At 35.9% G+C, this 27378-nt stretch overlaps 3 protein-coding genes across 4 annotated transcripts; 1 reads left to right on the forward strand and 2 right to left on the reverse strand.

Annotated features, from left to right (window-relative positions):
• Window positions 1–807: 807 nt before the first annotated feature.
• setd7 (SET domain containing 7, histone lysine methyltransferase) lies at window positions 808–13485 on the reverse strand. Of its 2 annotated transcripts, XM_056472261.1 has the most exons (8): window positions 13357–13485; window positions 10830–10959; window positions 8365–8566; window positions 6565–6754; window positions 4049–4130; window positions 3737–3854; window positions 3486–3643; window positions 808–1767 (listed from the first exon to the last, which is right to left on the reverse strand). In XM_056472261.1, the coding sequence occupies exons 1-8, from the start codon at window positions 13394–13396 to the stop codon at window positions 1566–1568; spliced, it is 1122 nt and encodes a 373-aa protein (XP_056328236.1). In that variant the 5' UTR covers window positions 13397–13485; the 3' UTR covers window positions 808–1565. The 2 variants fall into 2 exon arrangements, 1 of the variants encoding a protein (XP_056328236.1); XR_008838788.1 differs by lacking the exon at window positions 808–1767 and having other exon boundaries at window positions 3553–3643; window positions 4024–4130.
• A 1058-nt stretch (window positions 13486–14543) lies between these two features.
• On the forward strand, window positions 14544–18068 carry mgst2 (microsomal glutathione S-transferase 2). The gene is made up of 5 exons (XM_056472435.1): window positions 14544–14818; window positions 16621–16720; window positions 17352–17422; window positions 17520–17601; window positions 17687–18068. The coding sequence occupies exons 1-5, from the start codon at window positions 14758–14760 to the stop codon at window positions 17781–17783; spliced, it is 411 nt and encodes a 136-aa protein (XP_056328410.1). The 5' UTR covers window positions 14544–14757; the 3' UTR covers window positions 17784–18068.
• A 2567-nt stretch (window positions 18069–20635) lies between these two features.
• si:ch211-113d11.5 (uncharacterized) lies at window positions 20636–26413 on the reverse strand. Its single transcript, XM_056472372.1, has 3 exons — window positions 26133–26413; window positions 22711–22866; window positions 20636–21365 (listed from the first exon to the last, which is right to left on the reverse strand). The coding sequence occupies exons 2-3, from the start codon at window positions 22855–22857 to the stop codon at window positions 21021–21023; spliced, it is 492 nt and encodes a 163-aa protein (XP_056328347.1). The 5' UTR covers window positions 22858–22866; window positions 26133–26413; the 3' UTR covers window positions 20636–21020.
• Window positions 26414–27378: the final 965 nt, after the last annotated feature.

Genomic DNA, 27378 nt, shown 5'->3' on the forward strand with positions numbered 1-27378 from the left:
TAAATAAATAAAGGAATAAATAAATACACAAATTCCTACATAAATGAAACAATAAATAAATAAATAAATACGCAATTAAATAAACTAATAATTAAATGCACAAATTCCTGCATAAATTAAAAATAAATATATACACAAATAAATAAATAAACGAATAAATAAATACACAAATTCCTGCATAAAATAAAAATAAATAAACGAATAAATAAATACACAAATTCCTGCATAAATAAAACAACAAATAAATAAATATGCAAATAAATAAATAAAACCATAAATAATTGAAATTATTAATAATTTATTTAATTATTAATCTGCCCGCACTATATATATTATTTATTTATTTGCATATTTATGCAGGAATTTGTGGATTAAATAATTATTTGCATATTTATTTGTTTTATCAGGTTTCATCCTCCATGTGTGCATGTTTTCTTCATGTTAGCTGGGGTGAAGTGCTCCGGTTTCCCTCACAGTCCAAAGACATGCGCTATTGGTGAATTGAATAAACTAAATTGGCCATAGTGTGTGAATGTGAATGGATGTTTCCCAGTACTGGGTTGCAGGTGGAAGGGCATCCGCTGCGTAAAACATATGCTGGATAAGTTGGCAGTTCATTCCACTGTGGTGATCCCTGATAAATAAAGGGACTAAGCCAAAGGTAATTGAATGAATAGCATATGTTTTCAGTCAGTGATGATGTCGGTAATGGATGGTTTTTCATTCAGCTCAAAGAAGGTGTATTTATTTTCTGTATTTCATTTACAGTGATACAATAGCGGAGAACAATGAAGACATGAGTCAAAGTAACTGTGCTCTATGCTGGAGTTTTTATTGATAAATCTTTGTTGATAGCTTCTGCATATCAAAGGATGAAGCTCAGTAAAAAGATTCCTCTGAACTTTGCACCATATTCTCAAACACATCCCATTCTTTAATTTCCCAATGCATACAGTACACCTTACTTGAACTTTCCTATGGTTGATATTTTCATTGCACTCTTGGTGTGTGGAAAACAAATACACGAACAAAAAATCTGAAATAAATAAAAGACTGCACCAGAATAACACTGTACTTCAAGGTAACCTTACATGATAATTCAAATTTGTTTGCAAGAAAAATAGTTGATAATACATAACTTAAAAATGTCTGTGGGGGAAACATGAGCAGCAAAAGACACCATACTGGTTTAATACTGCATAGTTATCACAATTTGTAACAAAGAGGATGTATACCTCAAGGAACTGTAATAATAGTTGCACAATATTCAATCCACTTCATTGAAAACTCCCCCAAATCCCTTTAAAATCCTTTGCTCTCTACGCCTGTAGCTTAACCAATGCATTCACAAACTGACACACATACTAGTCCTCCACATTGTAGAAGCACAGAGTTCTGCAGCTTCCAAGACTTCACAGTTACAATCCTCGTAAACGCGATGATGCCAGAAACCGGCTCAGAAGTGTGATTGATTATATGTTAGTGCTAGCTGCAAGATAGTGAAAGGAGTTTCTGGTGGTAGTTGGAGGCTGGGGTGGGAGATTCATCAGGTGATAAGTGGAGTCTTAGGAGGTCTCGTCGGCCACTTTTCTTGACTCCCTCTGCTGAAACTCCAGAAACTGCTTGGTGTACCATTCTGGTGCCTCTGGACCAGACTTTCCCGACGGCTCGTGATCATAACCATAAGCAACGGTGAGTTCCTCATCCTTCTCCACAGCTCGGATTGTTCGGATGCATTTTATTTGGCCAAAACGAGGATGGACATACCTGGATAGGTTCAAAATACATAATGTGGTTACTTCAACAGTTGCATTTCCCTTTTCACATTTCCAGGTTTCTCAGTAGCGGAAGTCGTCATAGTCGGGTAAACTTAGAGCGCAGTGAATGGGAGAGTCCAACAAATTATTTTATTTACAATCATATTTACTGTAATAATAAAAGAAAAACTCCACAATGGAGTTATGAAGACTTTCAGAAAAAGGAAAAAAGAAAATAGTGTGAGACTGATAACGGCAGCAGGAAGAACGAACAACGTCAAATTTATTGTCCCGCCTCCATAAACTCTGCATTAAAAACGCCTTGCATAAGCAGTAATTCATTTGTTATATTTTGATGCAGAGATGATATAATTCATACATACATATAAATGTGCACATTCTTTAAAGGGGTGGTCCACTACATTATCATATTTTAACCTTTAGTTGATGTGTAATGTAGCTGAGTGAACATAAACAACATCTCTGAATGTAAGACGCTCAAAGTTCAATGCAAAGAGAGACATTGGGTTTTACCAAGCTTAGCAAAGCCTACAGCAAACGATGTTTGGGAACTACAAAAAAACACATCCAGGCTAGTGAGATCACAAGTGCTTCAGGAAGGACGTGGCCAGAGGCGCTGTAATGTTATTCACCTTAGGAGTGGGCGCAGCCATTTGATTCTTTTTGGCTTGAGACTTCCGGTCTTATTCACTTCCATTCATTTTTAGATGTTAAAAACAGCTCGTTTTGCCGCTTGCAAACTGATGTTTTCTTATATTATTATTCTATTTTGTCTGTCTATTCATGCAAACACTTGTTTGTGGAGCAAGTAGTTTGACCGTTTTCTCCCGTTTATCATCCCTTGTCATTTCTCCCATAGGAAGCCGAATCGGAAGCTCTAAAACAGTCGAAAAAACGAGCGCACTTCCACATTGATAATAAGGTCAATAGCAGAGAAAGCTAAAATGGCGTTGAAAATGCTGCTATTTCCACAGAGCTTCTTCTGTTTCTATATTTGGACTTCCAGAGGACATGACACAAAGAGAAATGTGCTCACAATTTAATTTTAATTATGTTTCAGAGAATTATAATAAATATATATATAGCTAGCATTTGACAAAGGAGAACTTCCAGAATCTCTCCCGGTTCAGTGCTTCAGTGCTGGATTCGGCCAAAAACTCCTCCAGCTGATGAAGCTGTGGATTGTGAGCCACAACCTGTAAGGGTTTTTATTTGTTAAAATTGATCAACTATATGCACAGTTTATAGCATTAACGTATGTTGTAGCGAGGACATGAACAAGGATGTAGAGTAAACAACAGGAAATGCTGTTAAGCACCGCTAAAAATGTAGCTACAAATTCTTTTAAAGTTTTAAAGAAATGTGATTTATTTTTTTTTATATGGCAAGATTGTGCCAGACAGGATTGATTTTAATTTATTTGACATTTTTGCATTTATGAGAACGAAGCTTTGTTATGGATGTGACACCACTCCATTATGGATGTGACGGATGTGAAATTGCCACTTGTGTGACTTTGGTAAATCAAATGTAATTGTTGGAAATCCTTGACAGACTTTCTTGAGTATTTTTACAGCCCTGTCAAATACAAGCCTACACATTAAACCTAGAAAAGGTTTCACTATTTTGGTGAAGACGTAACTTTCATGGCTGGGTTGGCATTGGCATTGAATTGCTCCATAGCGAATAGAATATATTCAGACTCACGGGTCATATTTGCAGTTGGGAGTGAAGGAGTGATTGGCCTTGTGGCCAAGTGATCCACAATAATTCTCCGTCATATTGAAAGGTGCAGGAACGTCAATCACAGTGTCCTCATCCAATGAAATAGTGTTCCCATTCAAGGACCAATCACGACTGTCTACCTGTTTATTTAAAGACAGATTTCAAAATAATTCAGCACACCATTAAAGAAGTAAATTCTAGCCTTGAATGCTGTAAAACAGAAACAATCAAACCTCAGTATGTGTAATGCGGACACCATTATAGAAAGCCATCACAGTGTTAGCCTCAGCCTCCGTTTGTGCAAAAAGCCCTTCTCCAGCTCCAGAAATAAGTGACTGTCCCACATACACACTGTTCGACCAAAATAAAAACATTTCAGCTTGAAATCAACAAGATGACATGTGCAACACTATATTAAAGAACCAGCTGAATTCCCTGGTGAAATGATAAGATAATTTATCACTGGAACAAACTGCACATGTTTTCAATTCAAAACCAGATTTGATAGATTGGGGTTTACATGGTTGATCACAGCTTGCACCAACCGTTGACTTTCGTAGGGGTCAGGCAACAGTTTATGACCAGCGATGCAGGTTGAAGTGGATTTATCATAGCAGTAAATAGGACCTGAAATGAATGAGAGAGAAAAAACAGATCTAATTTAGCTCTTGAATGTCTTTAAGAGGCTGTTTACACCTGGTCACTTCATGCGTTTTCTCTGATCTGATTCCATTCACATTTGATCAAATGAGTCTCTGCTAAATGGATGTGATCCTGATCTTCAAATCCTGTGCTATGTGCAAATTTAACTAGGTTGCATTCAGTGTTGACAAGTATTTTCAATGAAAAAGCGCTAAGCTCTGCTCAAAGTCGTTAAATGTCGCTAGTCATACGTCACTTTTCATGTTACTGACATCATCACGTCTAGCAGATTCTGTTTGTTTAACAGTCTATTGTTAATAAAGGGGTATTTATATTTGCACTACTCTTTACATATGCATGTCAATCTAATTAAATGTATTGTTGTTTAAATACAGTTTATCAGTATTGATGTGTAGTGAATTTGCAGTAATCGCTAAGACATAATAAGCTCATTCAAGTTCAGGAAATCTAAAATTCACTAAAATCTCTGTGATTATGAACAAAAAAAGAATAATTGGTCAAATTAAATTGTTATATTTAAAAGAAAAGCAGACCGGCTTGACTTTACAAGGGAAATACCTCACACTTGCGGTGCTAAATCATTTGCCGTTGATATGCAGAGAAATTATCTGCTTTCAGACTGCAGGCGTGAGAGACAACTGTATGGTACTGGGCCGCCTTTGAATGCTCAGAGGCAGGGGAGGGGCAGACAGCATCACCCGCAGCTCGTTGCGAAGAGCAAGAACGGTACTGACAGATGAGAATCTAATTTAAAAATCTCCAGTAACACCATAAAGTCGCTAGATTTGTCGCTAGTTGCTTTTTTGAAAAATTGTCGCTGGGGGGTCTGAAAAGTCGCTAATTATAGCTAAATGTATATATCGCTAAGTTGGCAACACTGGTTACATCGACTAAAGTGTCAGACACACAATAACAATTAACCTTATTATTTACAGAAATGTAAGCTATATATCTTATTGTGCATTCCAATTAGTTCATATGCAGTCTGTAAAACATCATAACAAGCACACAAGGCAGGCTCCGTGATTAGCTTCGATATAGGCGATAATGTTCATCCATAAATGAAACATCTATTTTTGTCAAACAGATACGTGCAAGACATCATTCAAAACTGTAATTAATTTGTGTAAAACATACTCTCCTAAAAGCAGAACAACACGAAAGACATACATTTGTATTACTAGGAAATCCTTCTATTAGGCTATTATTCCTCGCTTTTCACAGAGATAGCGTCTCTGTTGTTAATGCTGCCATATCATCAATTTAATTTAATCAATTTTACAGTGAAAAATAAAACGAAACCAAAAAAGTAAAACAAAAACATCTCTATCATCAACTGTCTCATTCCGTTGCTTATGCATTTGTGCTTGTATCTGATGGTCATATAGCTCACAAAACGTCTGCTAGACCTATAGACCTATATGAAAACGGAACTAGGTTAAATCCCTTTAAAACATAAAGTATCTGATACTTATTTAATTATTGTCATTTTTACAAAAACATAAGTGATAGATCTTATTCGACATAACCATGATTTATAATGCAGGCTACAGGCTTTGTACTTCACTCATGTTCCAATAAAACATCATTAACGTCACAAGGTATACTCCTCCATTACAGGCTAAATTATACACATACTTGTTGCACAGATACAATAATTTATGTATAATACACTATCAGAAACAAAACACTATGCCTTTGTAAACAAACACAACGCTATATATTTCTATTATTTTTCCTCCCGATTGACAGAGACAGGCTATTACTGGTTCATGATGCATTTCTGTTGTTATTGCAGTTATTTTATATTAATTTAACAATCTAATTTTATCATTTAACAATTAATGACTGGTCAGAAATAAGAAAACAAACATCCCAAACGGTTATCTGTAGCATTGGTTTTTGCATGAGGGCTTCATATAGTCCATTACACACTCTCACATTTACGTTTGTGGTTTCACCAACTAAGATGCATTTAGACCTGTCCTGTTTTGTCTGGAATGTGTCCCAGTTCATCTCTTAAAGAGCTTTAAATGGATTTTAATGCATCTAAAATGCATTTCAGAGTGCATTTAAACCTACACTTTTAAATAGATACCAATCAGAAAAAAATGCATGAAGTGGAAAAGTCTAAACAGCCCATAAACCGGTGTTTCCTGACCCTGTTCCATGCGACACACCAACAGTACGCATTTTCAAACTCATACCTGAAACAACTCATCAGAACATTAGAAGAGACTCCGAAACCTAAAATATTAATGGGTCAGACAAGGGAGACATTCAAAATATGTTCTGTTGGTGTGCTTCAAGAACATGGATGGGAAACACTGCCCTAAACAACACAATATGGTGAACTTCAGATATGATAGATGAGACTGTAAATAAAAATATTACTTACTTTTTGGATCAACAGTGAAGTGCGGCCGGCCGTTCTCTTGGGTTGTAAGAGTGGCAAGTCGAGCCTCGATCAGCTCTCCGTCAACAAAAGAGCCATACAGAGCTGTACGGCCATCAGGGTAAACATAGGCAACTGCCTTTCCAGTCATTTCTCCTTCTTCATTCACTTCTCCCACAACACAGGCACCATCCTTTACCCAACAGACAATAATAATAATATTTTTTTATTTGAATAGCACTTTTCCTACATACATGTAACTCAAAGTGCTTCACAAACAAACAAATATTAAGGAACAACATCAATATCAGTTAAAATATAAAAAGCGAAAAAACAAATACAAAAAACCAAATGTATAAATAAATTAAACACATATACGCATACAGTACATACAGGTGTATACTGTATACTCAAACTGGCTACTTTATTAGGTACACCTGTCCAGCTTGTTAACGCAAATTTCTAATCAGCCAATCACATGGCAGCAACTCAACACATTTAGGCATGTAGACATGGTCAAGTCGATCTGCTGCAGTTCAAACCGGGCATCAGAATAGGGAAGAAAGGTGATTTAAGTGACTTTGAACGTAGCATGGTTGTTGGTGCCAGACAGGCTGGTCTGAGTATTTCAGAAACTGCTGATCTACTGGGATTTTCACGCACAACCATCTCTTGGGTTTACAGAGAATGGTCTGAAAAAGAGAAAATATCCAGTGAATGGCAGTTCTGTCAGTGCAAATGCCTTGTTGATGTCAGAGGTCAGAGCAGAATGGCCAGACTGGTTCGAGATGATAAAAAGGCAACAGTAACTTGAATAACTCGCTACAACCGAGGTCTGCAGAAGAGCATCTCTGAACGCACAACATGTCCAACCTTGAGGCAGATGGGCTACAGCAGCAGAGGACCACACCGGGTGCCACTCCTGTCAGCTAAGAACAGGAAACTGAGGCTACAATTCACACAGGCTCAACAAAACCGGACAATAGAAGATTGGAAAAACGTTGCCTGGTCTGATGAGTCTCGATTTCTGCTGTGACATTCAGAGGGTCAGAATTTGCCGTCAACAACATGAAAGCATGGATCCATCCTGCCTTATATCAACGGTTCAGGCTGGTGGTGGTGGCGTAATGGTGTGGGGGACATTTTCTTGGCACACTTTGGGACCATTAGTACCAATTGAGCATCATGTCAACACCACAGCCTACCTGAGTATTGCTGCCAACCATGTCCATCCCTTTGACCACAGTGTACCCATCTTCTGATGGCTACTTCCAGCAGGATAACACGCCATGTCATGAAGCGCGAATCATCTCAGACTGGTTTCTTAAACATAACAATGAGTTCACTGTACTCAAATGGCCTCTACAGTCACCAGGTCTCAATCCAATAGAGCACCTTTGGGATGTGGTGGAATGGGAGATTTGCATCATTGATGTGCAGCTGACAAATCTGCAGCAACTGTGTGATGCTATCATGTTAATATGGACCAAAACCTCAGAGGAATATTTCCAGTACCTTGTTGAATCTATGCAATGAAGGATTAAGGCAGTTCTGAAGGCAAAAAGGGGTCCAACCCGGTACTAGTAAGGTACCTAATAAAGTGGCCGGTGAGAGTACACTGTACATGCATACATACAAACACATACAAATCTACATATATACATATAATACACATACTTTATACTATTATACTTAAATGCAATTTTAAAAAGGTATACCAACCTGGAACTTCGCAATTGACTTTTTCATTTCAATGGCATAACAACGAATGTTGTAGCTAGAGAATAATGCATCGTCACGTACCGGATAGTAGACCCAGCACATGCCACAGCGAATGTTATCCTTGTATCGTCCCCTGAAGACCAGTTGACCATCTGAGTTGAACTCTTGAGCAGGTCCATTGAGCTCGCCATCTGCGTAGGACCCATGCAATGCTCCTCCATCCTCATAAGTGTAAACACCCTGACCCTGCAAAGCATCGTCCACATAGAAACCCTCCAGTGTACTACAGAGAGGAAAAATGGATGATATCCAGGTGAAATATTACATTTATCTGCTACTGATCTGAATAAGCTTTTTAGAGCTCAAGACTGCAAAAATAAGCATCAAAGAGAAGCAAATGGAAAGAGGAAAAGAAAATTAAGCAAATGAATTACATCTGCTGCTGCTGATGATGTCATTGTCTGAATGATACTTTTAATTAGCTCTGCTTAATAATAAAAAAAACATTAAAATTATAAAATTATAATAATGATCATTTAAAACAATTATAAATTGAGTTATTGAAACCTTATATACATATATAAAATTTGTTTTTCTGTAAGTACGATTGCTATTACTGCTATAAATTTCAAAGATCAAGAAATGTCACAATTCTCAATACCACAGCATAATAGGTAACTTATTTTTTAAGAAATATATAATAATATAATAATAATAATAATAATAATAATAATAATAATATAAAACACAGCAGTTTGAAATATCCGTAAGCGCTAGATAAATTAACATTATCTACCCGCGATTCATAACATGCTCCGATGTTTACTTAACGTTAACTAGCTCGCCATCATAGGCTGTGCCACGCTGAATGGTGTTTTTGACCTCTGGGTCATTAGTACTTTATACATCTCTGATTTTTATGTTCTGTGTAAGATAAAATTAAAAGATATATTCTGCATAAAACTAAAAAAATTTTCATCCAATTAAATATTGTCAGGCAGATAATTCCCATAATTCTGATAAGTAGCCCAAACTGTCTGTCAACAAATGTAGATTTGAGCAACTGCGCACCCCGTTCACGCAGATCCACCGTTTGCGCGTGCATGCGTGTTCACCTGCACATGAGAGTGACAGCGGTAAAAACAAATGCTCAATAAAAAAAACTTCAAAATTCTGAATTAATATTGGAGTTACTTTTGCACACTGGAGGAACGACGACACCATGGCTGAAAGATTTCTTTTAGACAGGTAATGTATGTTAACAGTTTTAGTCACGCAAAGCTGATTTAGATTTCATTGTTTTACAAATGGGTTACATGCACAAAAGTGTTGTTCAGCCACTGAAATCTTCTGGGGAAAAAATTATTTCATGAGGGGCCTTTTACAGCATCAATATTGTAGATTTATATTCAGTTTAACAACAAAACATCAGTAAACAAATGGCACTATTCCACCTAGCCTGCTTTACTGAGGTGAAGTCGGTTTTATATTCACATTGGTTCATTTTTGAACAATGACATGTGATGCGCTCCCTATATAGTTTACCTTGCTACCTTGAATATTCGGTCTGAAATAGCATGCAAGTATGGCTTAGTAATAAGTGTAATTTCTGCACGTCGCCGACCAAACGTTCAGCATAAATTAGTCACTTTTAGGACAAAGCATGTGAGAGAGTGAGACCAGCAATCCTTACATGCATGAACTACTGCACATTATGACAAGGTTTGCTTGATAACTACACTACTGAAAATGTGCTATATATAATACAGTTTTTTGTTCTGAATTGTAGTTTTATAAAGTACTATAAAGTTTTCTAACTGCAGAATGACATGATCTAGTGTGTTGTTTTTTAAGGTGCATTTTTGTGATTTCAGGAGGTGTGGCTTTGGACGGCAGGAAAGAGACTGTGTTTCAAAGAAATTATGCTAAACGATTAGCAGTTTGGCAAATCACCTACTGCACCTTTAAATAAATCAATCCTCATACTATAAAAAAATCATGTTACATGATTTTACTGATTTCCACATGAAATTAGGCTTTGTGGAGCAGCAAACGTAGACTGCTGGAAAGGGTGTGGGTTATGACGCAATAAAAACTTTATCTCAATTGTTGTTCATAATCGTTGGAGGCCAAAAATCTAAATTGAATTGATTAATTAAACAACCTTAATCTAAATACGCACTAAAAGTTATAACAGAAAAGTAGAAACAGGCAAAATTTAGTAGTGGATCTTCCAGCTTGGAAGCACAGTAAATCATTCTTTGCCATTACAGATGTGAGTATTAGTTTAGCCCTCCTCCCTCCCTGGCACCACATTTACCTGCATGTTTTTTAATCCCTAAAATTCTGGTCATTTTATTCAGCAAACCTTCACTAACGTCAACAGCAGTGTTGCAGACCAGACCATCAAGATCAATCCTAAAACATTTTTCATATCAGAATGAATAATGAATCTGTGGGTCTAATCAACACTAGTGACAAATAATCCGTTATCAAATCAAGAATAGACTCAGCTATGATGCCAACATGCACCACAAGTCTCAAACCTGCCATCAAAAAAGAAGAATTTTCCTTTTCCATTCTTCTCGCCATGAACAAAATGTCCCTCAAATCTGTCACTGGAGGAGTAGGTCACAGTGCAGAAACCATGAGGCTGGTCATCCTCATCCAGTGGTCCTAAAAAGTCATGACATCAGAGATAAATGACCAATGTACTCCATATAACTCAACGATAACAACAATAAATTTAACAGACCAAGACTGCGTTTCCCGAAGGCATCATAACCAGTGTAAATTGCTTCAAAAAACAATTAAAACTGAATTTAGTGTACTTTTCTAATTAGTAATATAATATTAATTTATATATATAATTATTTTTTCTGGGTTTTCACCTTTATTCAATAGGACAGTGGAGAGAATTGACAGGAAAGCATGGGGAGCAAAGAGAGTGGATGGATCGGCATAGGACTGCAAGGCGGAATCAAACTCGGGTCGCCATTAGAACCGGAGTGTATGTGTTGACGCACTAACCACTACACCACTGGCGCCCACATATAATATTAATATTTATACAACAGTTCTGTCTAGTTCTCGAATCTGATTGGCTGATAGCCGTGCGATATTATAGTAATATCAGAACTCATACAGCCTCTTCACCCTTGTGTATTACTCTGCCCACACGAGTGGCAAGCAGAGGACTACAGTTTGACAAATACTGCAGCTGTTGGACAACATATTGTACTTTTGAGGCTTTTTTAGTCGAGAATGTAGTTGTTTAGATTGCAACTATGCAGTTTATTTATAAGGATAGTGCCTATTTTAAATATTTATAATTTCGGAGAGACAGCGCATCAGCATCCATCAGCCTGTCATACTGAGCTGAGCAAACACAGTTGACGTTCCGCCACAAGGTGGCAACAGAGACTGCATAATAAGCCCTTAAAGGAGAAAAACTCAGCGGAATTTTAATCTACAGCTGATCAAATCATTATAAAACAGGTAAGTGACTTTCTAAGTCGATCTCTCTCTTTAGTATGTTGTAACGTTCGTGCTGTATTTATACCATAGTCTTTAAGTGTTTCTAGTAGTGTTTGCTTTGCTATGGCTTTTTCAGGGTTAATTATTGTGATTGCAACAGAGAAATACTGGGAAATGTCTTTAGACTGATGGCATTTCATGACGTTCAGTCTTATAATCTTAAAATGTGAGCAAAATCACCCGTTTTGTCATCACTTTAGACATTACACTAGAAAACCATTCAAATACTAGCTCTAATGTGACATTTGTGAACTGGCAACGGCTTCTGCTGTTCTGAAGTCAGCTGCACATGTGGATGAACAGCGGAAGAAAGTAGTTCCTCATACAAAAGGATTTTTAGACTCTCCTTGTTTGATTTTATTTTTATATACACGATTTTGCCATTAAACTGTTGTATAAATGCAATATCACACTCGCAGCCATGCGATACGACTGTATATTGTCACTGGTAGGACATTAAGTGCACATCTCCAACCAGTCCCAATATACAGCCATATCGCACTGCTACGAGTGTGCTCTTGCTCATCTACCACACAACATATCGTAATTTACTAAAAATGCAATTGATTGTATTTTATGAAACTGATGAACAAATGTAACCACTGGCACTGTTGTTCCCTTAATAAAAGGTGTCTTGATAAATGTAACCTCGTGTAATTACAAAAAATACTATTATTCTGCAAAATATATCTGAATAACAAACAAAAAAAAAACAATTATTTTGCTACTCTGAATTGATTTATACAAAACTGATGAATTTATGTCCAGTATTTAGATCAGGTTTATTATAAGTATTAAAAGTAACCCCTTTACCTTTTTAGCAAATAAACTAATTTAATTACAGCAACTAGTTAACTGTAAGAGATTACACCCAACACTGATCATGACTAATAGAGCTAAAATTAACTTTGGCTCGCAACGCTTTTGGGAAACGCAGCCCCAGATAATAATATCACTTCAGTTACACTGTATACTTGACATATAGCAAAACCCTTTCATTGAAAGACCTTAGTTTAATAATTAAAAGTCCAGACAGTTGACCCCCATGCAATGTGCAGGTCTCTGAATTAATCAGCTATAGTGTCCACACCACACATTGATAACCACGTGGCTTCAGTAACACTAGTATGTACGCCAAATAATAAATCTAGCAAATTTACAAGCCCATTAACACGTTTATACATGGTACAAAGACATAATAGAACTAAATAGGTTCAGATAGACATCAATTAATTAGTCTTTATTGTCTCTGTTAATAATAATGTACAGCAGTATGCTATCTGAGCTACTAGTTGTCCAGAGGAATAGTATTTAAGTCTAAATAAGCCCAAATAACACTCGTTTGACATCTGGAGGATTTAGAAAGTGGCTAGCTTACGGGCCTTGGGTGTTTGACAGCTTGTTTACGCAGGAAAGCTGTCGGTAAGCTAATCCTCGGCGGAATGAGACTGCATAAAAGTTCAGCCGGACAGCCAGTTCAGAAAAACAAACTTACGCACACACAAACTGCGTGGTTTGCGAATAAGCTTCTCGTACCTTCCACCACTTCTTCCATGTTATCATCATCGCTGTCCATCTCTATTGTTTATTGCAGGAATAATAGCGTGCTTGTTATGCCTGTCGCGGAAGCTTCAGAGCTGTCAGTTGCCCGGCGCACAATGTCTGACATCATCAGCCCTGCACTGATTTCTGTTTACGCAAGAGAAGCTGTGCTCTGAATTGATTCAGCGAGTCGGTTCACTTGGACAGTTCTTTTTGCTGTGAATTGCTAAACGATTCATTTGCTTAGTTGGGGAGAAATCAGATTTCAGGTTTAAGTTTAAATGTTTTTTCTTCTTCTTTCTTTTAGTAGAATAAACTAATTTTACATTTAACGTTATATGTTTACGTTAGCACTCCTGGCATGATTGAGCACTGCCAACGTGTTTTAGACCAACACGTTAGCATGTTTCTAGCATGATTAAACACATTTGACGTTAAAACTTGGCTAACAAAATTTCGCAGTTTGACACAGCGAATCGGTTTACTTGGACAATTCGCTTCACTGTAATCACTAAACCATTCATTACATGATTTAGTCAAAATCCAGGGATAATAGTCCAAATAAAACTTAATATTGGCTTTAGAATGCATAAACAGAAATGTGCATTTCAGATTTATGCTTAAATGGCTTTTTTTTCCTCATTTTTTTTTTTTCAGTTTTGGCTTTAATTCAACAGTTACATGTTTAACACTCTTAGCATGATTGAGCACTGTAATGTTTTAACAAGATTAATCACATTTTAAAAGTTTGCTAACATGTTTTTGCAATTAACACTTGTTTAAACAAGTTTAAACTTGATACAACACTATTTAGCATAGTTTACCACTATTAGCATTTTTCTACCATGATTAATATACACGTTAATATTTTCTACAGTCTATGGCAGTGGGAGTTTTTAATCTTTTTTTTCCTGCAATTTTTGTTGTTGTTATTTAAAGACTTCAACTCCAAACCTAGCCTACCACACGGTTTAGTTGACTCACACAACTGATTCGAAAGAGTCATTGAAAAGAACCTGTTCAAAAGATTGTTTAGTAACTGGGTTATGTAAAGATGAGATTGCTTTTGTTTTTTATAAGTTAAATACAAGCATATTCAAAATTAGGGGGAGGGGCAGACCGGGGCTGGCGGCTACCATAGGGCGGCTACCCGCCTATATCATTTGTTTTACCCGCAAAAATAAATTCAAAACCGCCCAATCTGGCAACACTGGTTAGATCAGGTATGCTGCAACCAGCAACACACACCCTTTGTCAACTTTAGACCGCTTTATACAAATATTACCGGGTCTCAAAAACACGAGGTTATATTCAATACAGGCGCATATACCGATATTTCATCCTTTTGTAAGAAAATTCTATTCAAAAAGGAGCTGTTGTGTCTGGATCAGCGATATGACTTCGGATCTGCCAGTTCTCCTCGCAGCTGTGTCGGTACTGTCTGCTCTCCACATGGGTAACTAGCTGATCTTCTGCTTTGTCAAAAATACATCTAAAGGAGCCAAGACCTATTTAAAACTACTGTAATTTTTTTATTGTGTCATGTTCTTAAATTTCTACAGTATATTTCTTTTGAAGATTAAAACTTATCGATGGTAAACAAGTTATTATAAATTATTATTTAATTTATTATCAGTTTAGGTTTCTTCAATACAATGACTTTTTAAATTAATTGACCTTTTTAAAGTAAGAACTAGTAAGATCTGCAGAATGTAAATATGTTGTATAAAGTTTTGTAAAAATCGATTTTTTATAGCTTAAACTATACATTTGAAATAAAGCAGTGCAAGTGTTAGGCCACTGTTCTGAGACCTGTATTAAAACGTTAATTACAGCTTGGTTCAATGTTCAATAGGTTAATATTTCATAGACCAGAAATGTAATGGATTATATCTGTCAGGGTATCCACGGGGACTTAAAATTTGTCTTAAATCTCAAAAGCTAAATTTTAGTCCTTATAATGTCTTGCATCTGCTGAAATGTTGTGTTGTAGGTCTTAAATCTTTTTAAACAGGTTTTAATTTTTATAAAAACTTTCCCTACAGCAACATTTGCTTAAAAGTTCTCCATTTATTTACTGCTGAGCATACTGACCTGACCTACAGTTTTTAATATTAAATGATTATTATTGTAGTCTGAATTAATTGACAGCTATGTTTAGTTTTATTCTTGGTAAGGGTTATAGTGTTTGTGAATATATATATATATATATATATATATATATATATATATATATATATATATATATATATATATATATATATATATATATATATATAGGAAAATTAAAACATTTTTTAACCTAAATTATTATTATTGTATTATTAATTGTATATTTTAATAATTTATTATTGATAGGCAAGTGAAAATATTTTCTAACAGGGATATTTGAAAGAAATCCTTATCATTTGGTCCTGTATAAGTCTAAATTTTCATTCATAATGGTCTTAATGTCTTATGTGGGGTAAAAGGAATTTATTTTTATTACTTTTGTGTCTTTAATTATTATAAAAAGAAATGTTTTGACTAACAACGGATTAGAGAAGAGAAGAAGGGTTGCAGAAAGAGGACGTATGTTTGGGTGCAACCGCCAAAACTCCACCTTTTAATATCAGTTGTGTAAATATGCTGGAGTCAGGGAAATGGAAGTTAGTTGCGAACCTCCTGAATGTAATTCTTTTATTGCATTCGGGTAATGCAGTGGTGTAGTCAGGGCTATACGCACGTATACTCTGTATGCCTATTTTTTTCCATGAACTGTTTAGGCATTATGCACATACAAACATATATATATATATATATATATATATATATATATATATATATATATATATATATATATATATATATATATATATATATATATATATATATATATATATATATATATATAGCTAATGAATAAAAGAAATGACTTTCATCGTTTCTTTGCCTACTCTAAAAGTTTGGGTTGGGTAGTAATAGTACACCACTTATTTTTTTAGGACTACACCACTGGGGTAATGTTAACCCAGAGCTCTGTCATTGAATTATTCATTTGTATGTCATAAATTACTAATATTTTTGACATTGAAGAAAACCCTCTCCTGACCCTTTTGTCTTTAACATGCATGGAATTGACTAAGATACACTTAAAAAGTCTTCAATTTAACTTAGTTAAACCTGCAGAAACCCTGATATTTTTATCAAGTTAATATACTTGAAATTATCTGTGGTAAAATCATATGGGTAAATAATAACAATATTGAGTCTCTTAAGGTTTTCAGGCAAGACGTGTGGGCTGGTCGAGGATGAAGTATAAAATTATACCCCCCATTGTTACTGGACCACCTGAGTTTGAAAGGACATTTCGTGCACAGTAAGATCTTTTTTATTTCAAATGTAATATGACAAAAAATAGCTTGATTGTTACTCTAACCCAGGGGTGTTCAAACTCTGGACTGGAGGTCCGGTGTCCTTGAGAGTTTAGCTCCGACCCTAATCAAACACACCTGAACCAGCTAATCAAGCTCTGAAGCTGAGGTCACACATGAATTTTCCTCCCATAGACTTCCATTCATACACACCCGAATGCTTCAGACCGGAAACGCAAGGTCATGCGTCAAGTTTCGCAGGTTGCTGCGGTGCAAAGTTCAAGATTGGTGAACTCTGACCTGCAAAATCGGATCACTTGACTGCGTGAGACCAATCGAGGATCAAAACAGGACCTTCCTGGACAGAAATTTAAAACATGGAGCAATCGCTTGCTTTTTAATGTCTAATAATCTTGTTTAATCCCGCCCCTTTTCCGAGCGCCGCACGACAGAATTTCGCACACACAAAGCCCAGTGTGACCGTAGCTTTCCCAGATATACTAGAAACTTCCTAGCAGGTGTGTTGAAGCAAGTTAAAGCTAAAGTCAGCAGGACACCGGCCCTCCAGGACCAAGTTTGGACACCCCTGCTCTAACCTAATAAACATGTAGAAATGCTCTTCCTCTATTTCTTTAGCCAGAACAGTGTTGAGTTTTATCCCATTTTCTTGGTGCTATTGTGGATATCTGGCATCTTCTGCAATGAAGGTGTGTTAAAGTATAAAAATGATAGAGATGTACAAATGAGGAACTATACACACACACCCGTATCGATTAACACAAGATCTATTTTTTCTTTTCTCAGTGTTTGCGGCTCTTGGAGGGCTTGTGTATATTGTGGGCAGAGAGATGTACTTTACTGGCTACATCAGTGAATCCAAGAGAAGGTGATAAACAAAACATAAGTGTATTTCTAAAATTATACTCTGAGAAACTGTGTCAAGTCTGACCCATTTATGCTGTTTGTCTTAGGTTGCCAGGGTTTTACTTGGTGTTGTGTGTCCTGCTATTCCTAATTGTGACGGCTGCCATTGGAATCTTTCAAGCATTTTTGGACAAATATCTCTGAGGATTTTAATTCCTGTTATCTAAAACTATAGCAGTTCATCAAACATACATGTATATTAGAGCTGCACAATATATAGTTTCACCATCCATCAATATGACAATGTGTGAGTCTGCAGTAGTCACATCACAGGATCTCCAATGTTGAGTCGGGATTCTAATTAACCAGAAAACAGAACTAAGTTTAACCCGAATAGAGTGAAAGATTATTTTAATGTTTGTTACTATGTAAGATTTCAAGTGAAGTTAAACTATTTGGGCACTAGAAATAATAAAATATGTAGCTTTATTTATTTTCCTTCAGCTTAGTCCCTTTATTAATCAGGGGTCACCACAGCGGAATGAACCGCCAACTATTCTTGCATATGTTTTACACAGCGGATGCCCTTCCAGCTGCAACCCAGTGGGAAACATCCATAGACACTCATTCACACACATACATTCAATCATTCATTCTTTTCAGCTTAGTCCCTTTATTAATCAGGGGTCGCCACAGCAGAATGAACCGCCAACTTATCCAGCATGTTTCACACAGTGGATGCCCTTTCAGCTGCAACCCGTCACTGGGAACACCCATACACTCTCATTCACACACATACACTACGGACAATTTAGCTTACTCAATTCACTTATAGCGCATGTGTTTGGAATGTGGGGGAAACCAGAGCATCCGGAGGAAACCCACACCAGCACGAGGAGAACATGCAAACTCCACACAGAAACGCCAACTGAACCAGCCGAGGCTCGAACCAGCGACCTTTTTGGCAAATGTGCTACTCACTGCGCCACCGAGCAGCCCCTAGTGTTATTTTACTTTTACTTTTGATTATTTAGTTTCTGTAACTCAATTTTTGTTCTATTTTACTAATTTACGCTTGTAATTTGTTTATTATATTTTATGCAGATTCTCTCTCCTACAAAATCATCACAATCAATGAAAAATTATGAATTCCTTCCAAAAAGAGTTAGTAGTCATCTGGTGAAGTGATATTCGTACCGCAATAAATATCGCAGAAAAACTAAATATCGTAATGTCAGCTTCTTCCAAAATCGTGCGGCCCTAATATATTTTTGTCATGCATTCTTGGGGTGTTTTTGATTCTGAGTTTTATTCTATATCAATTCAGAGAAGTCATAAACTATTTTTGTTTTTAAATTCCCTCATTCGTTTTCCTTCAGCTTAGTCCCTTTATTCATCAGGGGTTGCTACAGCAGAATGAACCGCTAACTTATCCAGCATATGTTTTGCACAGCGGATGCCCTTCCAGCTGTAAACCATCTCTGGGAAACATCCATACACACTCACTCACACTCATACACTACAGCCATTTAGTTTATTCAATGCACCTATAGCACATGTCTTTGGACTGGGGGCAAAACTGGAGAAAACCCACGCCAACACGGGGAGAACATGCAAACTCCACACAGAAATGCCAACTGGTACAGTCATGACTCGAACCAGATGCCTTCTTGCTGTGAGGCGACAGTGCTAACCACTGAGCCACGTGTCGCCCCATTTTGGTTTTAAATAGATTAATACACAGTATAGGAACAAATGTTTAACATCTTATCTCAAAATCAACATATTGGACACATTCTTGCATTTGTACCTTGTCAGATAAGTAAACCATTAACACATTGAGGTTTTTAAAGTTCTAGTTTAATTATTGTATCTTTTCAATGTTTTTTTCATTCACGTAGTTATCAAGGTAGTTATATAATATAGCAGATAGGTAACAATCATCAATTATTTAACTTACAGCAATACCAATGTATGAGGGAACGTCATTCTAAGGTGAATAAAGTAAAATTACAAATAAGAAAAAGTATTTGCATGTGTTTGCATTTTATCATAGATACCAAGGCAATGCACCGAATGTGTTATCTTCAAATAATTGTACATGGGCATTTTGTCAATTTTTGATTTTGTCTGTTGTGAAAAAAACATCTCACAGTAGTGTAGATTTAAATAATATACAATGGTGATGCAAAATAAATCTGTAACATACGATATTGGCAACGGAGTTGAGGATCAAAATGCAGCGTCTTTATTAATAAGAATAGTCAGGCAGGCAATGGTTACAAGCAGGAGCAAACAGAAACATAAAGGGCAATTCAAAAGAGCAGTCGGGTCACAGGCAAAAAGATCGGTCCATGTGACTAACAGTATAAACCAGGGGTAGGGAACCTATGGCTCGGGAGCCACATGAGGCTTTTTGACCAAAGATTTGTGGCTCTCCAGCGGTCTCTCTTCAATAATATTTTAAAGCTTAAAAAACTATAACTGTCACTAAATACAAATTTAATTCCCTTTTTAATGTATTTTTACAGCAAAATTAATAAGAACTCAGTTTACAATTGAAGCGGTGCTGTGGATTAACTTGAATCACGACACCAATAAAGGGCAAGCAACTTATATTTTTATGGCCCCTCGTGCACGTAAATTCAAACCGCATTCATGAGTGGTGATGGCGAAAGAGAAAAATTTTATAAATTGTCCTTCATTTATGGACTGAAGTGGTGAGGCTTCATTTTTGTTTCCTTTTGAGTTGTGCAGGGAAATAAATGAAGAAGGGATATAAGATACACCACAATGGCTCTTTAAAAAAATGATTTGTCAAAAAAATCAGAAATGGCTCTTTGCTAAAAAAAAAAAGTTCCCGAGCCCTGGTATAAACAATACACAAAGAGAGAGTCATGAAACACAGCACGGAAAAACAAGCCAAGGAAAAGCTTTGTAGTGCTACAGGATAAAAAGACTAAGCAATGTGAATAAGAGAATGAAGTGTGTGTATATATATATATATATATATATATATATATATATATATATATATATATATATATATATATATATATATATATATATATATATATATATATATATAGTCCATGTAATGAGTGACAACGAGCTATAGCTGTGTCTGTGTGTGAGTGTCCGGATTATTGTCAGCTGTTGCAGGAGTTGATGGGTGCAAACTGTTCTGGGAGTTGTAGTTCTGCGGGTGTACCGGAATGAATCTCCCAGGTTGATAATACCACAGGCGATCATGACAATATCAGCAGACAAATTGGTATCGGCCTATAAACGCCTTTTATCAGCCAATACCATAAATGTTGCTATCATTATTATTTTAACTATTTATTGATCTGTAGATTGATTATAGGTTCCCAAATAGTTATCGGTTAATAGTATTGAAAATTCCATATCAAAGCATCCCTAAAACTAGAATTGCTTGTGTTAATCTTCTTGAATATTAGAATCATTGGGTTGTATACGTTTTATTATGATAGGACACTTCCCTATGTTTCCTGCGTTGTCCACTGCGGAAACCTCCAAATCGTCAGAGCAGCAGATGCCAGAATATTTCAAAAGAACTGCATAGTAGCCATTTTCATCCTGACCGTCATATTGAGTATATTTGCTAAAACTAAAGCTATTGGAAGATGTGCGGGTGCGATTTATTCCTGAACCGTTGCCGTCTGACATGATGTACGTCACTTCAATGGTTGTCTTTTCACATGTTAAAAGACACTCTGAGCTGTCATTTACCACACGACACACTGGTGGAGTGACATCAGTGGCCTAAACAGAAAAACATAAATAATTATTAGTGCTGCCAATCAATTAATCGCGATTATTCACATCCAAGATAAAAGTTTGTATTTACGTAATATAAACATGTTTATTGTGTATATTTATATATGAATACACACACTATACATTAACTACAAAAATATACAAAAGAAATATATTTATATGTATATTCATACTTATTTTGTATTATATATAAATATTAATATATAAATATAAACAAATATTTTATACAATATAGTCATGCATATATTTATATACACAAGTATATACAGAATACGCACAAATATATTTTGTAAATATACATTTTTACTTTAGATGTGATTTATGACGATTAATCATTTGACAGCACGAATATACAGTGCTCGGCATGACTGAGCACACCCCATTTTGAAAATGAATATTTTTATCCATTTCTTAGTGAATATATAGGCAATGTATTTTGGTGCATTTAAACAAAACTGATTTATTAAAATAATATCATATTAAATATTTTTTATATTTTATTTTAGTCACATATTTAGAAATTGAAAGATAATACAAATAAATTCTAGCAAAATTTTGCAAAAAAAAAAAATTACAACCTACAAAATTTCAACTACATTTTTCAATAATCTTTTGCTGCTCTTGATTTTTTTTCTCTTTTTTAAATTTGTATTTAATATTTTTCTATAACAGGCGACACAGTGGCGCAGTAGGTAGCGCTGTCGCCTCACAGCAAAAAGATTGCTGGTTCGAGCCACGGCTGGGTCAGTTGGCATTTCTATGTGGAGTTTGTATGTTCTCCCTGCGTTCGCATGGGTTTCCTCCGGGTGCTCTGGTTTCCCCCACAGTCCAAAGACATGTGGTATAGGTGAATTGGGAAGGCTAAATTGTCCAAAGTGTATGAGTGTGAATTAGTGTGTATGGCTATTTCTCAGTGATGGGTTGTGACTGGAAGGGCATCCGCTGCGTAAAAAAATGTGCTGGATAAGTTGGCGATTCATTCTGCTGTGGCGACCCCGGATTAATAAAGGGACTAAGCCGAAAAGAAAATGAATGAAATTTTTTCTAACATTGAATTCAATATGGGTGTTCTAGTTTTTGGACCTTTATCATAAGTTATTTTGTTCGATAAGTTCCAGATTTGGCTTCAGTACTGACTAATCTGATGTATATGCACAAATGTTGTATAGCTTCCTATTAAATATGAATTATAAAGATAGATTTGTGAGGGCTAGATATGCTGAGCACTGTTCAGTTAAATATTATGTTTAGTATAGTAACTTGGAAAAAATATAAAAACGTACAAACTGCAGCAGTTTACAGCAGAGCCAGAACAGTTGCAGTTACTTACAATCAGTTTAACATCTTGCCCTTCTGTCTTTTTCGAGTCGGCATCTGTCACGTCTTTATCCCCTCTGATGACATCATGCTGTGGAAAAGTCTGTGACCATCCAATCAGCACGCAGAGAAAGACCAGCGCCTTTGCAAAATGAACCATTCTAATCAGCTGTGGAGAGAATTCAGTTAAAGATTGATTATAGTTTAGATATTTTTTCCTAAAAGGCAAAAACAGAAGCTAAAACAAAACTGAAATCGTTAAGCAGTGTTTACACTGAATATATCACGGAGTGAATTTAGTTTGTTTAAAAATGTTTGGATGTTTTCACAAAAAAACTAACAATTAACAAATCATTTAAAACATTTTTTTTTCATATGAGGGATATTCACACTTCTAAATTACAAATTCACTAATTCTAAACTACACAATCCTGAGTTATTTTTCTTCATTTTTCACACTTCTCAAAATTTTACCCAAGCACCTTCCATGGCGTGGGGTTAACGCCCTAATTTGCATATTTGCGGGGTCAGTGTCATTGATTGGACAAATACAGCACGTGATCTGTTTACATGAGCTCATTTCGCGAGGCAATTCGCTGCCCGATCTCACCCTTTTTTTGAAGTTAATATCCCCGACGGACCTTACAGGTAAGAAGTACATACAGTCTCCTCTACATTTCAGTTTGACACGTTTTTTTCTCACATTTCCCCTCAAACACGAAGGCACTGTTAAAAACAGCGCGAGGTGTTTCCGTGACGCGCTAAACTAATGTGTATGTAAAACGTCCCTTAACCCAGTGTTTCCCAACCCTGTTCCTGAAGGCACACCAACAGTACACAATGTCTCCCTAATCAAACACACCTGAATCACCTAATTAGAACATAAGAAGAGACTCCAAAACCTGAAGTTAATTAGTCAGGTAAGGGAGACATCCAAATTATGTACTGTTGGTGTGCCTCCAGGAAAAGGGTTGGGAAACACTGCCGTAACCCACTGAGGTAAAGTTTGTTTTATTTTCACATATTCACACTTTCTTCTTAATAATATAATTTCAGAAAAGTATTGTTTGCAAATTCTAAATAGTGAAATCATATTAGCAGCCAATGGCTATCCAAGTACAGCAATGTTCATAGTCAAATAAATAGTGCTTATGTTGTTTTCAAGAAGTACTTATATGTGATTTCAGACAGAATATTCAAAGTACCATGGTAAACAATATTGAGAGTGTTTTACAAGTTGTCACTGAACGAACGTGCGAATATAAAACTAACTTTACACTACCCCTTAACCCGGGGTTAAAGCGCAGTCTGGAAAGCTCTCAACTGTGGTGCACTGTTTGTTTTAGTGTTGTCATGCTTATACTTTCCTATAATCCCATAATATTTTTTTTCTTTTGTTAAGGCCTGTTTAAGATTGAAGTCCTACATTTAATCGAATGATATTGCAAATTCAGACTTGGTCAGTGGCAGGTCGAAATACATAGGGGAGAAAAGGGACGAAAGTACCATTTTTCATAAAAACCTAATTTTAAAAGATAATGTTTTTAGCAGAAATATATTTTTGTGCTCTATCAAAATCAGGTGTTATTTGTATCAATGTAAAAAAAAAACTTTAAACAAAAGTTGCACATTGTTACCTGACTATGACCTTGTTAATGTTCACTCAAACATATCGTCACCTTGGAATTATAAGCTTCTATCTGCGTTCTGAATAATTTTAGGATATTGAGCTTCAAAGTATTTGCGTTCCATATAGCAGACAGTATGTGTGTAACATTTGTTTTTTATATAAAAACCTTAAAATGTAAATAACTTATAAAAAAAACATCTCATAATGTAAATAAGTTGTCATTTAATAAGAATATGTCAGTAACTAGGTTTTGACAAAAATGGCAGATTGAACCTTATAATTCTGAGGTGCTGATATTTTGTCCTTTAGTTTTTGCAAAAAAAAAAAAATTGAACCGCATTTTCATTTTAAATTTCATCTCCATCAAATGTTTTTAAAGCAACCCAACAGTGCAAAATGTTACAATTTTCTATAGTTTTTGAATAGTTTTTTATTATTATTGATAATATACATTAATCTTATAAAACAGATGAGTCAAAACATTGAAAAGTGGAAGTGAAAAATAAGACATGGCTATTAGCAGTGGGCTGAATAACAGTGTTACTTTCGTCCTCACAGCAACTCTTGCCATTTAAACCTGATTTACTTTTAAACTGAAAAACAAGAGATTGCACGCTCAAGGATGTGTTTTTTCACTAAATAACCTGTAGATTGATCAATAATGTGACACAGGAAAAAAAAAACACAACTTGTAAAAAGAAAAAAAAGAACCGCTACAATAATTAAATTTTTGCACTTAAACACAGGAATTTAGAGCTAACTGTAGGACATGCTCCTGAAATTAGCTGATATCTCCATCTGCATGCTGAATCAGAATCAGAAAGAGCTTTATTGCCAGGTATGTTCACACATACGAGGAAATGTTTTCGTGACAGAGCTTCTACAGTGCAACAGCATTACAGAGACAGGACAAAAAACAGATAATAAATATATTTAAAAAAATACAAGTAAGTAGTGAATGCAAATATACAAATTGACAAGTGTATGTACAGGTATATTACTATATACAACGTTATATGTGCAGCTGTTATGTGCAAATTGGCATGTAAAGTGTGTTGTTAAATAAGTGTATATGTGTATAAAAGTGTATGGCAAGTAGTGATGTTGGTTCCACAATTATTATCATCAAGTGTTCATGAGATGGATTGCCTGAGGGAAGAAACTGTTTCTGTGTCGGGCTGTTCTGGTGCGCAGTGCTCTGTAGCGTCGACCAGAAGGTAAAAGTTCAAAGAGGCAGTGTGCTGGGTGTGAGGGGTCCAGAGTGATTTTGGCAGCTCTTCTGCTCGCTCTGGATAAGTTCAGTTCTTAAAGAGTAAGAAGGGTTGTACCAGTGATTCGCTCAGCAGTCCAAACTATTGGACGTAGTCTTTGGAGATCGTATTTGCTGTTATGTGCTGTTATAAGAGTATGTGCTGTTATAACCTGGAAAGCAAGTGTTGTCAGGGCTTCAAGAAAATCGATTTATTACTTTCCTACCACGTTACTTTCGTCCACACTCCCCCTATTCTTTTTTTCCTTGAATACCTTTACAGCTTTACAAATTTGCAACTTTTTTCCAACTTATTTGGAGTAAAAGGTAAACAACACATCTGTAAACAGGTAAACGAGAACATTAATTCTATAATCCGATAATCGTTTTGAATAATCGTGATTACAATTAAGACCAAAATAATCGTGACTATGAATTTTCCCATAATCGAGCAGCTCTATATTCTTGTAGCCTAACGACAACATCATGTTCATAGAGTTCTACATGTCAAGTTGCGTTGTGCATCAGTAAATATTAGCAGAATTTTTTTACTTACTGTTAAAAGCAACGATACCTTCAAGGAAAAGTCTGAGAAATGTTTGTCTTTGGCCTTTTTCTATCAGTTTGTTGAGAGGCTTTTGGCCAGTCTTAGTCAAACACAAGCTCTTTTATACAAATGTACGATTCAAAGAGAAACAAGAAATCAATGCTCAGTAACTTTCAAAACATTTCTGAACATTTTGTCAATGTTTAACCCAGTCAGCCTGTTTAATTCCTCCCAGAGTCTGTGTGCTAGATGAATACGGCTATTTGATATTGAATTACGTTATTTGAAAGAAAGAAAGTTAAAGAAGTATTATTGAACCAAACTAAACTGATGTTCATTGATGGTAAAAGATAACACTATTTTTATTTAAGGTTATTACTAAACTTCAGGGTCATATATAGTAGAAATAGCTTCATAAAGTTATCAGTTATATAGTTCAATGCTAGGGGTCTGTCACAATAATCATTATATGGACTTATCACACAACACATGGACATGTCCTCAATTATTTTTGGTGATGCAATATATAACGCCGATACATAAAAATAATTCTAGCAACCTTTTAGCGGATTGTGCAACATCTCTGTCTCTATCGCCGGTGTCAGGGCTAGTGTGGTTAAATAAACACTATAGTATTTACTGTAAATTACTATAGTATATTTTAATGTGGGTGTCTGACAACTGAACATAGATCTGAGCAGATATCGCAGCGTCTGTTACCTTTTACCTTGCACTTTTTTGTTAACATTTATTGTTATTTATCCAGGATGTGCGTTTACACATTCTGATTCCAATGCCTCATTATTAAATTGTTAAACAACTATAGTTTAGGGTGACGCAGTGGTGCACTAGGTAGTGCTCTCACCTTACAGCAAGAAGGTCGCTGGTTTGAGCCTCGGCTGGGTCAGTTGGCGTTTCTGTGTGGAGTTTGCATGTTCTCCCCACGTTTGCGTGGGTTTCCTCCGGGTGCAGTCCAAAGACATGCGGTACAGGTGAATTGGGTAAGCCAAATTGTCCATAGTGTGTGAGTGGGAATGAGTGTGTATGGATGTTTCCCAGAGATGGGTTGCAGATGGAAGGGCATCCGCTGCGTAAAACATGTGCTGGATAAGTTGCTATAATTTATAATTTAAAGAAATATTCTTAAGAATGAAATATTATCTGCTCTTTGGAACAGTGCGCTTGCATTGTGACGGTATTATATTGTCATTCTGGCGTTATATAATAAGTTGCATAAAATGCCTTAAAATGACAA

Source organism: Danio aesculapii, chromosome 14 (assembly GCF_903798145.1).
Source record: "Danio aesculapii chromosome 14, fDanAes4.1, whole genome shotgun sequence".
NCBI classification, from domain to species: domain Eukaryota; kingdom Metazoa; phylum Chordata; class Actinopteri; order Cypriniformes; family Danionidae; genus Danio; species Danio aesculapii.

Bases quoted from the DNA above. Each gene is read 5' to 3' on its own strand.
- setd7 (XM_056472261.1), bottom strand. From the start codon at position 13,396: ATGGACAGCGATGATGATAACATGGAAGAAGTGGTGGAAG. The intron at 10,960-13,356 runs GTACGAGAAGCT...ATGACTTTTTAG, and splicing joins CATGGAAGAAGTGGTGGAAG to GACCACTGGATGAGGATGAC. The intron at 8,567-10,829 runs GTTTGAGACTTG...TCCTCTCTGTAG, and splicing joins TTCTTCTTTTTTGATGGCAG to TACACTGGAGGGTTTCTATG.
- si:ch211-113d11.5 (XM_056472372.1), bottom strand. From the start codon at position 22,857: ATGGTTCATTTTGCAAAGGCGCTGGTCTTTCTCTGCGTGCTGATTGGA. The intron at 21,366-22,710 runs GTAAGTAACTGC...TTTTCTGTTTAG, and splicing joins GGCAAGATGTTAAACTGATT to GCCACTGATGTCACTCCACC.
- mgst2 (XM_056472435.1), top strand. From the start codon at position 14,758: ATGACTTCGGATCTGCCAGTTCTCCTCGCAGCTGTGTCGGTACTGTCT. The intron at 16,721-17,351 runs GTAAGATCTTTT...CTATTTCTTTAG, and splicing joins GAAAGGACATTTCGTGCACA to CCAGAACAGTGTTGAGTTTT. The intron at 17,423-17,519 runs GTGTGTTAAAGT...TTCTTTTCTCAG, and splicing joins TGGCATCTTCTGCAATGAAG to TGTTTGCGGCTCTTGGAGGG.